The sequence below is a fragment of the Catharus ustulatus genome, chromosome 23 (genome assembly GCF_009819885.2).
Source record: "Catharus ustulatus isolate bCatUst1 chromosome 23, bCatUst1.pri.v2, whole genome shotgun sequence".
Classification (NCBI taxonomy): domain Eukaryota; kingdom Metazoa; phylum Chordata; class Aves; order Passeriformes; family Turdidae; genus Catharus; species Catharus ustulatus.
In genome coordinates, this window is record NC_046243.1 from 6,036,494 (window position 1) to 6,047,610 (window position 11,117).

Here is an 11,117-nt window from a genome sequence, read left to right on the forward strand (position 1 = left end):
CAGTATAAAAATGGGCCCTGCTAAGCACTCTCTCATCCACTCACCTCTCCTCCATCTGACTGGGAACAAGGTGAGTTCGGAGCCCTTTCTTGTCCTCCTTCTCATTCTCCTTGTCCTTCTACACTTTCCACATAATCCTCTATTGAGACTTCTTCTCACGTTCCCAAAACACAGTACTGCTTCCCATGGCAGAGGAAAACTATTCCATGGAAAATTAAGGATATAGAATAGTCTGTCTCCTGAGCTGTGGGCAAGAAGGGTTCCTCCATAGACATGATTATTCTTGCTGGGGCTCACTGGTGCTGAGGGAAAGGATTTCACTCATTATGGGGTGACAGGTTGCAATTCCAATCCCTTTCATGCCTTGATTTTCCCTTCCCTGTCTCTCAGGTGCACCTGCAGCCCCAAGCCATGTCCTGCTACAGCCCGTGCCGGCCCTGCCAGCCCTGTGGCCCCACCCCGCTGGCCAACAGCTGCAATGAGCCCTGTGTCAGGCAGTGCCAGGACTCCACCGTGGCCATCCAGCCCTCGCCTGTGGTGGTGACCCTGCCTGGCCCCATCCTCAGCTCCTTCCCCCAGAACACCGCCGTGGGATCCTCCACCTCTGCTGCTGTTGGCAGCATCCTCAGCTCTCAGGGAGTGCCCATCAGCTCTGGGGGCTTTGGCCTCTCAGGCTTGGGCAGTGGCCTCTGTGGCACGAGGTGCCTCCCCTGCTGAAGCTGCTCCCTGCACTGTGGCCTCCACCTGGATCCCCCTCATTTCCCTCTTTTGACTCAATAAATTCTGCTGCATGCCATCCCCTGCCTTTGTGTCATCCTTTGCCCTGCAGACACTCTCCCAGGGCAGAGATGTTGTCCCAGGGCTGTTTGTGGGAGGGGGTTGTTGGGGCTGGTTTTGCACTGGCTGTCAGCACAGGCTGGCACTGGGTGTGCTCAGTGTGCCCTGAGTGACCCTCTGGGCTCTGAGTTTCCCTGTCTGAATGGATCTGAAAAGAATGATGAAATCCCAGAACGGTTTGGGCTGGAAAGGACCTTAAAGCTCATCCAGTTCCACCCCCGGCCATGGGCAGGGACACCTTCCACTGTCCCAGATTGCTCCAAGCCCTGTCCAGCCTGGCCTTGGACACTTCCAGGGATCCTGGGGCAGCCAAAGCTGCTCTGGGCACCCTGTGCCAGGGCCTGCCCAGCCTTATAATAAAGGAATACTTCTTGATATACAATCTAAACCTACTCTGTGTCAGTGTGAAGCCATTCCCCTTGTCCTGCCACTACACATTCCTGTAAATTGTCTCTCTCCATTGTGACTGCAAATTCCCTTCAGGTGCTGCAGGGCCACAATTCTGTCACCTCAAAGCTTTTCCTCCCCAGGCTGAGCAATCCCACTGTGATATATGTTAAAATTCGTGTTTATATAAAAGGATTGTATGAAATAAAATAAAGTAAAAAAAAAAAGTCTTAAAACACCAAGCACCCGGGGCCATAGACAACGGCCGTAATTAGCATATCAACAGACCTAGCCCGGTGATCTCCACAATGGACTGGAAAAGGACCTGTTAAGTACCACATATCAGACAGTCGATCACCTCCGCTGGTTCCCGTAAGCACTCCCAAGGAAAATTACACATCAGTGCAGAGCAAACACAGCCTTCATCAACAGGAAGGAAAGATCTTTGTCCAGGGCAGCACCAGAAAAAAGATTTAATCTAAATATGAGAATCTGCAGCAGAAACAAAGGAAATTCTCGCCTCAGGACAGGAAAAACTGTATAAAGCTGGACTCTGAGATGGCAGGTTGTGAACACAGGGGGATCTGATGCGGTAGAGATCAGATCAGCGTGTGTGTCCACCCAGTGCCGACCCCGGGCTCGGCGCTGTCGTGTTTTCGCTTGTGGCTTCCCAGGACCGTATTTTCGGTCGCAAAAATAAAAATTGCTGTTTTGCTATTTAATTCGATTTGATTTGGTTATTATCTATAACACCAGCAATGCCAGCCCAGTCTCACAGCACAGCTGCTCCATCCCTCTGATAATCTTGGCTTCCTCTGGACTCACTGCAACAGCTCCATGTCCTCCCTGTGCTGGGAGCCCCGAGCTGGAGGCAGCTCTGCAGGTGGGGTCTCCCCTGGCTGTGGCAGAATCCCCTCCCTTGTCCTGCTGCCCCAGCTGCTTTGGATGCAGCCCAGGACACAGGTGGCTTTCTGGGCAGGCAGAGCACAGCTCTGGTTCGTGGCAGGCCTATCATCCCACAGGCACCCCCAAGTCCTTCTTGGCAGGGCTGTATCAACAGAACAGAATTCCCCTAGAACAAAATAAAATTTCCCTACTTTGTTCAAATCCAGCCGTGCACCTCTTTTTCTTTCCTCTTTAAGCTGAACATTTGACACAAGTACTCAGCAGTGAATATGTTACTGACAAGACAAAGGCACCAGCTTCCCATCATACTGCAGGAGGTCCCATCCTAACCAAATTCCCAAAAGGATTCCCAAAAGGATTCCCAAAAGGAGGGCCAGAGTGCAGTGGGCTGCCTTCTCACAGACCTGCATTCCCATGGAATCATAGAATGAGTTTGGTTCTGTGGCCCACAGTATCAGATTTGTTACACACTGTGCCACGACTCAATAATCACACATTTGGAAAAGACATTGATTATTTATATCACAAGCCTGGGTGCCCATATCAAGCACACCCACCTGACCTTTCCTGCCATTGTTTACACACAGAAATTCAGAGTCAGAAGCATCCCTGTCTCCCCACACCTCCCTCAGCCCCTGGCAAGCAGCAGCCCCAGGGAAAGAGATTTTTGGACTCACCTGTCCTGGGTTTCAGTGTGGGATGTAACCAAAGTATGTATTCTCCTCCCAGTGACATCATTCCTCATGAATCATTTGCAAGCGCTGCCCGGGTGTTAGGGGAGAAGATACAAACTCTGCAAGGCAATGATTTTTTGTCTTCACAACTGACTGGGCTGGGATAACCACACCCATCCTCAGGAGCTCATCTCTGCTAATGGTCCATCATGGCCTCGATGGCCCCAGCAGGATTAGGCAACTGCAACATTCAGCAGGGATTAAATCGTTCCATTGTGCAGCTGCCTGCCCTGGGGGAGGAACCTCCTGAACCTGACTGTGTATCCTCTGGGGCTCGGGGGATTTGGGGCAACACCACTGCTTGACAGATGTGGGGCAGGACCAGACCTTCCATAGGAACATTGCTTTGGACAAAACTGCAACCACCACTTAGACTGTGACCACCACCCTGACCCGCAGTGTGCTACGCTGGGCTCACACTTTGTGCGGTTAAGGCAGTTTTTCTGTGTCATGGTGCATACTGTAATTGTCAGGAGAATTTATCCACAAACACCAGAGGTTTATGTCAAAAAGGAGACAGAGGAGTCCTTTTACTTTATTTGAATAAAGGGAGAGGCCATGGGGCATTCCCCTGGGATCTCTCCAATTTTTGGAGAACGCAGCCTCCTTTTTATCCCAATTACTCGGCCGAATTTCCCTCTCTTAAATCCCCATTGCTGAGGTACTCGACAGGCACAGATTTCCCGGAACACCTGATACCTGAGATTATCCTCTAATTCATAACCCTCTGATTGAATTTTTAATTCTTATAGAATTCATGGATTTTCCCCATTGCTTCTTTCATCTTCCAATATCCAATTTCATTTATCTGCAAACCTACAGTTTGTTTGTAAAGGCAAATATCTTTTTCCATTCATCAGTCAGAGGAATCCTTCCCATTGTTTCTTTTTTCTCTCAATTCTAGACTTAGGTCTACCAGCTGACCCAAAGCTTGTTTGTAAAGACAAATCCAACATTGCTCTCACTTTTATTACCATTTAACTCTAACCTGAATACTCAAGGTATTTGTGAGGGGTTCCTTTCCCCCACTGCTTTACTCTCAAATTAGCACATGACCCTGTCAGAACAGGGGCGACTGTCCCACTGTGCCCTGGCACCGAGGGATGGCACCAGCAGCCTGGGCTGTGAGCAGCAGTGGAACCAGGAGAGGGGTGGGAGCCACGGTGCTGCTCTGCTCAGCACTCGCCTGCTGCCATCCCCGTGCTGGGCACAGGCTGAAATGCAAGAGCTGCCAGGAGCAAGAGCAGTGAGTTTGGTGTAAGGTGAGCAGGATGGTGAGGAGGTTGGAGCACTTGGCTGGAGAGAGGAGCTGAAGGCCCAGGCAGTGTAGGGAAGGTCCATTGCTGAGTGTAGGCAAGAGAATGCTTTAGGGGAGACCAAATATCATCTTTCTCATGGCTATGATCATTGAAGAGCACCAGCCATGCTCCACAGCCGCAGGTCAGTAGAGGGTATTACAAAACAGAGTTACATAGGGCATGAATAAGAATATTTAAATTGAGCCTGTGTGAACAACCATGCCCCAAAATCCCCTCCCACAACCAGCCCTGAGCAACACCTCTCTTTCTGGGCATGTGGGGAGAGGATCTACAGGGGAAGAAATGAGAGGAAAACATGGGCTGCGATGCAAAAGAAGTTTAATGAATCAAAACGGGAAAATTAGGTCAATCCAAGCTGAGATGCCAATGCAGAGAGCACCAGGGAAAAACAGCAGTTGGTTGTTTTTCAAGATGAGTTTTCCAATCAGGTGTCCACACAGGGGGGAGGCAGCAGGTTCTCCCCAGGATGGCTGTGTGGGGTCACAGCCCAGGGTGCACAAGGGAACAGGGACACAGGAGGGAAAGGAGAGAGGGGCAGAGGGCAGAGGCAGGGATGGGCTGTGCTTGCCAAGAGCCCAGGCTGGCCCCATCCTTCTGCAGGAGCTGCTGGGGTTGCTCAGCCCCTGGGGAAGCCAAGAGCCGATGCTGCGTCCCCAGGGCGGTTCCATCCTGGCAGTCCCTGGCTTCCTTGCCCAGGGCCATGGGCAGCAGCTTCAGCAGGGGAGGCACCTCGTGCCACAGAGGCCACTGCCCAAGCCTGAGAGGCCAAAGCCCCCAGAGCTGATGGGCACTCCCTGAGAGCTGAGGATGCTGCCAACAGCAGCAGAGGTGGAGGATCCCACCACGGTGTTCTGGGGGAAGGAGCTGAGGATGGGGCCAGGCAGGGTCACCACCACAGGCGAGGGCTGGATGGCCACGGTGGAGTCCTGGCACTGCCTGACACAGGGCTCATTGCAGCTGTTGGCCAGCGGGGTGGGGCCACAGGGCTGGCAGGGCCGGCACGGGCTGTAGCAGGACATGGCTTGGGGCTGCAGGTGCACCTGAGAGACAGGGATGGGGAAAGCAGAATTGAGAAAGGGCTGTGTCAGAGCAGTCTCTTGGCCCACCATGATGGAGAAAAGCAAAGGAGAAGACAGCAGGAGGCTGCTACGACTGGCCCAACATCCTCACTGTTTGCCCAAGCCCCCAGGAATCTCCTACAGAGTGACCAAGCCCAGGGACTTGCACACCTAGGTCAGAACTCAGGAGACATCTGAGACAAAATCCAATCTCTCTCCAGGCACAACTTCTGCCCTGTCCCTCTCCCATAACAGGCTGTTCTCAAGAACCCACATGGGATTAAAGCAGGGAATGTGATCAAAAAGGCCAAAAGAGGAAGAGGAGAGAGGCTTTGGACTCACCTGGATTGCAAGGAGATGGAGGTGAGAGGAGTTGATGAGAGCAAGGAGAAGGTCTCCCTTTTATAGTGCTGCTGCACTGCCCCAGGCCCACAGGCACTGCACAAGGACAGTAATTTTCCAACACATTCACCTCCAAAGCAAAATATCCTCCCTAACACCACACGCTGTGGTTTGATTTCCATCAAGGCTGCCATTTCATTTCCTCATTTCTGACATGCTTGGTGTGTGTTGCAGCTCCTTTCCCGTGTCCATGCCAGGCCTGAGGATCCCTGGGCTCAGAGCGAGTCTGTGCAGGCACAGGATGTGTCCCCGTGCCGCAGGGGCCGTGCAGGCAGGGGATGTTGGCTCGGGCAGTGCCTTGCCATTGCTGGCAGCTGCCTCTGCAGGGACAGCCCCAGCTCTGCCCTGCCCTGCCCAGAGCAGCAGGGCACCCAAAGGCTCCTGTCCTCACAGCACGTCCTGCCTGCTGCTCTCCCCTCCCTCTCACCTCACTCCAACACCCACTGGACACTGCTTCTGCAGGGAAATGCTCTCCTCTCCCTTCCTCCTGATGGCCTCTGCTGATGCAGAACGTTGGCCAGGCTGTCTGAGCATTCCAGGACTGGAAAGCCAAAGGCCTCCTGGAGCTGAATCAGGAAACCTTGTGGTGGGAAAGAAGATCTTGCACACAGGGCAACAGCAAAAGGGAGGCTTTAGCCAAGGCTGGCTGGGGCAGCTTCACTGGGGGCAGGGGTTACAGGAAAGGGGAAGCTTCTCCAAGGCTCCTGGGCTTTGGTTTTCACTGGCAAATTTTCCTGTCACAGGATCAACCTCCTGATATTCATCAGAAATAGGGATAGGGAAAACCTCCCCAGAGCAGAGGAGGAGGATCAGCTGTGGGAACATTTATTCACACTGCACCCGTGGAAGTGTGTGACCTGGTGATGGACACAGGAGTGTTGGTGTTCAAGAAAACACCTCAGAGCTCCTTTGGGAGGTGCTGGCAGTCAGGGATTGCAACTGAGGACAGAGAGAAAGAGATGGTCAGGGAGGATACAGACCCTGGACTTCAAACATTCACACTCTTCTACCCACTGAGGCATCTGGCAGGTGAGATATGCCTTCAGAAGAGCAGAAGAGATCAGAAAAGCTGGCAGCACCTCAGGGGCACCTCGTGGTTCAAAAGAACATGGGAAGTCAAGGCAAAACACAGGAAAATAGGAGGAGATGTTGGTGGAGGGACAGAATGGACACAAGGACTCATCTCCCTGGTCAGAGGCTCCTGGCTGTGGAGGGGAGCTCTCCTGGGGGCGCAGGAGCTGAAAGGAGGGGTTTCAGAAAACACCACCCCACTGCTTTGGACACATCCTGGGGTGCAAAGCTCTCTGGCTTCTGCAGACATTGGCACATAAGCCCTCCCCTTTCTGATTCTGCAAGTGCCTCCTCAGCCTAGAGAACAGCCCAGCACCACTGGAGAGAGAAGGAAACTTCCTCCATTTCCCCAGCCTGTGAGAGCTTTGGGAAAGTGCAGTGCCACATCCCTGGGGGTGCTCAGGGAGGGAATGTGCTCAGAAACACCCTGGGTACAAAAGCAGCTCTCAAAATACATCAAGGAGTGCTGCACTCCCCTGCCCTGCAGCCATGGAGGCAGCTGGGCCGCGTCCCAGGAGGGCAGGGAATGCCTTCAGTAGGCAAATCTGCAGGGAGACACTCTCCCTACCAGTGGCAAGTCACACTCTAATTTTGGGTTGGCCGTGTGTCAGCCTTGAGGTGTGAGGCCAAGGCAGGAGTGTGTGATGTCTGCAGGCTGTCCAAGGCAGGGATGGATCACCCTGCAGCTTCATCCTGGCCTTGGGAAAAGGGATGCTTGGCAGCTCACACGTGTCATGCGTGTTCTCAGCACAGACAGCATCTGTTGGAAAAGTGGCCTGTGCTTGTGTGTCATCCAGGTCAGGCTCCACACTGTGCAGCCAAAGGGCATCGTGGGTGAGGAGAGAGGGAGCACCAGGGAACGGTCCAGGCACCCAACACCTCCCCAGATATTGAGGAGGAACCCAATGGCCCAGGGCACTGTTTGGGACTTGATTCCTGCCACTGATCAGAGAATTATTGAATCACAGAATCACAAGGACTGGCAAAGACCACCAAGATCATAGAGTGCAACCATTACTCATGTGTTCCTGCAAAAAAATCATTTGGCTTCTCATCCATAACATGAAAGGGATCTTCATGACCTAGTGGGGATGTCAGAAATTAGGACGTTAAATGACAAGGTGAATAGAAAGCAAAACACAGCCTGTGGCATTAGGGAGGATATTTACTTTGGAGATGAGTCTGTAGGAAAATTGTGGCCCTGTGCAGGTACTGTGGGCCTGGGGCAGTGCAGGAGCAGTATAAAAGCAGCTCCTTCTCCTCACTCTCTCATCCACCCTTCACATCTCCAGCTCCTTGGGAATAAGGTGAGTTTGGAGCCTTGCTCCTCCTCCTTGTCTTCCTCTGAATGCATTTCTAAAGCATTTCTGGTCTTCAGCTGGGCACTGGGGCTCTTTGCCATGGGTGAGGGAAGGAGGCAGAAGGTGTGGCAGAGACTGACACTGGGGTTTGGCTTTGGTGTCTCCTGAGCTGTTGGTGAGGTGGGGATCTCTATGGACTTTGTCATGATTTGTGGGGCCTTCTGCAGTGAGAGAAGCAGGGTCATCCTAGTGGTGGGGTGAGAGGCTGATCCTCACCCACTCCTTGTGCTCTGCTTCCCCCTTCCCTGTCTCTCAGGTGCACCTGCAGCCCCAAGCCATGTCCTGCTACAGCCCGTGCCGGCCCTGCCAGCCCTGTGGCCCCACCCCGCTGGCCAACAGCTGCAATGAGCCCTGTGTCAGGCAGTGCCAGGACTCCACCGTCATCATCGAACCCTCGCCTGTGGTGGTGACCCTGCCTGGCCCCATCCTCAGCTCCTTCCCCCAGAACACCGTGGTGGGATCCTCCACCTCTGCTGCTGTTGGCAGCATCCTCAGCTCTCAGGGAGTGCCCATCAGCTCTGGGGGCTTTGGCCTCTCAGGCTTGGGCAGTGGCCTCTGTGGCACGAGGTGCCTCCCCTGCTGAAGCTGCTGGCCATGGCCCTGGGCAAGGAAGCCAGGGACTGCCAGGATGGAACCGCCCTGGGGACGCAGCATCGGCTCTTGGCTTCCCCAGGGGCTGAGCAACCCCAGCAGCTCCTGCAGAAGGATGGGGCCAGCCTGGGCTCTTGGCAAGCACAGCCCATCCCTGCCTCTGCCCTCTGCCCCTCTCTCCTTTCCCTCCTGTGTCCCTGTTCCCTTGTGCACCCTGGGCTGTGACCCCACACAGCCATCCTGGGGAGAACCTGCTGGCTCTGCTCCCTCTGGGTCAGGCACAGGGACACCTGCTGGCATCTCTGCCACAGCCGTGTGATGCAGATTCTAAGCTGACCCTGGAGCTCTCTGCACTGAGGCCTCTACTCAGAGTGTCCTTGCTCTCATCTTTTGACTCATTAAATTTCTCTTGCATCCCAGCCCACGCCTCTGTGTCATCCTTTCCCTGTTGTCGGTCTCCCAAGATTCCCAGGGAGGGAGGTGTTGCTCAGGGATGGTTCTGTGTGACAGATTTAGGAAAAGGTGTTTGAGTGCCTTTTAAGAGGAGAGATTTGACTGTGCTTTTTTATGATATTGCTGCTTTCTGTCCTCCTCCACGTGTCTGTGTTACGGCCCACTGCAGAAGGTGAGGGGTAGCCCAGGTTCTTGTTAATACATCCCTTGGGATTTATTGGAGAGAACCAACACTGTTGGCTGTTTGTAAGTGCACACAGAGGGTTATTGTAGAACAATGTGATTGCACAGGAAAACACATCTGTGGCCTTTTTGGGTATTATTCTCTAAAGCAATAGAACAACATGAAAGCAGTGCAAGATGAAAATGCAACCACATCGCCCAGGGACATGCACAAGGCAAAAGAAAGGAAGAGAGCTAAAGGGCAAGATTGTGAAGATCTCTGCAGCCATGAGCCCTGGGATGAGATTTGGCTGCTGGGCAGTCTTGGTCAACGTTTTCACAGACTGGGCCTGTCAGGTGGTAGGGTAAGTCTCAGAGAAATGATGGGGGAAAATCCCTGGGAAAATCCACAGAACATAAAATCTACTTGGCTTATATTCACTCAGCTTCAGGTGGGGATGCTCAGGTTCCTCCCCTGGACGTTGGAGCTTCACACTGGATCGTGTAATGTTGTGGCTCATGGGACACTTCAGGAACCCTTGGCACCTTCTAGGAGAACACAGCTGCCCAGCACACCCAGCCCAGGTGCTTTGGCTTTGGCCCAGTCTGGCCCATCAGCAGAGATGAACATTGTCAGGGCACACATGAATGTCCTGCTGCTTCCCCTGGGGAAGAGAGGGAGTCCCACAAGCCCACGGTCTGTGCAAGGGAGGGCAGCCAAGATTTAATTGGCATATGCAGTTGGATAGCCAAGATGCCTTGGCAAGAGCAAGCAGAGCTTTGAAGATTACAAGAAGATTGGATCAAGACTGGTGACAGGAAAGAAGACTGAACTAAGTAGAAATATAAAGTTTGTCCGTGTGATGTTTAACTAAATGAATGTAGTAAATAATTCCTAGCCTTCCTGATAATGGAACAGAAGCATATGTAGCTCACAGTAAAATCTGGATTCTGATCACAAGTCAGTAATGCCCATCTCTCTGTCAAGGGTCGATAGTGTTATAGATAATAACCGAATCAAGTCGAATTAAATAGCAAAACAGCAATTTTTATTTTTGCGACCGAAAATACGGTCCTGGGAAGCCACAAGCGAAAACACGACAGCGCCGAGCCCGGGGTCGGCACTGGGTGGACACACACGCTGATCTGACCTCTATTACATCAGACCCCCCTGTGTTCACAATCTGCCATCTCAGAGTCCAGCTTTATACAGTTTTTCCTGGCCTGAGGCGAGAATTTCCTTTGTTTCTGCTGCAGATTCTCATATTTAGATTAAACCTTTTTCTGGTGCTGCCCTGGACAAAGATCTTTCCTGCGTGTTGATGAAGGCTGTGTTTGCTCTGCATTGATGTGTAATTTTCCTTGGGAGTGCTTACGGGAACCAGCAGAGGTGATCAGCTGTCTGATATGTGGTACTTAACAGATCCTTTTCCAGTCCATTGTGGAGATCGCTGAGCTAGGTCTGTTGATATGCTAATTACGGCCGTTGTCTATGGCCCCGGGTGCTTGGTGTTTTAAGGTTCTTTTTACTTTATTTTATTTCATACAATCCTTTTATGTAAACACGAATTATAACATATATCACAATAGCTTCGAGTGACCAGAGGCACCAGCATCCACCTCCTACCTCATTCAAACCCCATCATTCCCCCTCTCTCTTACTAGGTCAGAGGTTGGCCATGGCACACCCAGAGCTCCCCTCCCCCAGTTCACCAAAGCACCCTGGTCTCCACAAATGGGGGAATGTTGTGAGTCATTATCCCTTAAGACTTCAGTGTCTCCCAGGCTGCAGATGGATAGAATGAACCAAACCTCTTCACTGGCCCTGACTACTCT

At 52.4% G+C, this 11,117-nt stretch overlaps 3 protein-coding genes across 3 annotated transcripts; 2 read left to right on the top strand and 1 right to left on the bottom strand.

The window, feature by feature from the left end:
• Nucleotides 1–393: 393 nt before the first annotated feature.
• Nucleotides 394–717, top strand: LOC117006471 (feather keratin 1-like). The gene has a single exon (XM_033078945.1). It carries the CDS (start codon nt 412–414, stop codon nt 715–717), a length of 306 nt encoding a protein of 101 aa, XP_032934836.1. The 5' UTR covers nt 394–411.
• Nucleotides 718–4,622: 3,905 nt separating this feature from the next.
• On the bottom strand, nt 4,623–5,220 carry LOC117006585 (feather keratin 1-like). Its single transcript, XM_033079116.1, has one exon. It carries the CDS (start codon nt 5,200–5,202, stop codon nt 4,897–4,899), a length of 306 nt encoding a protein of 101 aa, XP_032935007.1. The 5' UTR covers nt 5,203–5,220; the 3' UTR covers nt 4,623–4,896.
• A 2,729-nt stretch (nt 5,221–7,949) lies between these two features.
• Nucleotides 7,950–8,900, top strand: LOC117006609 (feather keratin 1-like). Its single transcript, XM_033079143.1, has 2 exons — nt 7,950–8,021; nt 8,332–8,900. Exon 2 carries the CDS (start codon nt 8,353–8,355, stop codon nt 8,656–8,658), a length of 306 nt encoding a protein of 101 aa, XP_032935034.1. The 5' UTR covers nt 7,950–8,021; nt 8,332–8,352; the 3' UTR covers nt 8,659–8,900.
• The last annotated feature ends 2,217 nt before the right edge of the window (nt 8,901–11,117 follow it).

Bases quoted from the DNA above. Each gene is read 5' to 3' on its own strand.
- LOC117006471 (XM_033078945.1), top strand. From the start codon at position 412: ATGTCCTGCTACAGCCCGTGCCGGCCCTGCCAGCCCTGTGGCCCCACC.
- LOC117006585 (XM_033079116.1), bottom strand. From the start codon at position 5,202: ATGTCCTGCTACAGCCCGTGCCGGCCCTGCCAGCCCTGTGGCCCCACC.
- LOC117006609 (XM_033079143.1), top strand. From the start codon at position 8,353: ATGTCCTGCTACAGCCCGTGCCGGCCCTGCCAGCCCTGTGGCCCCACC.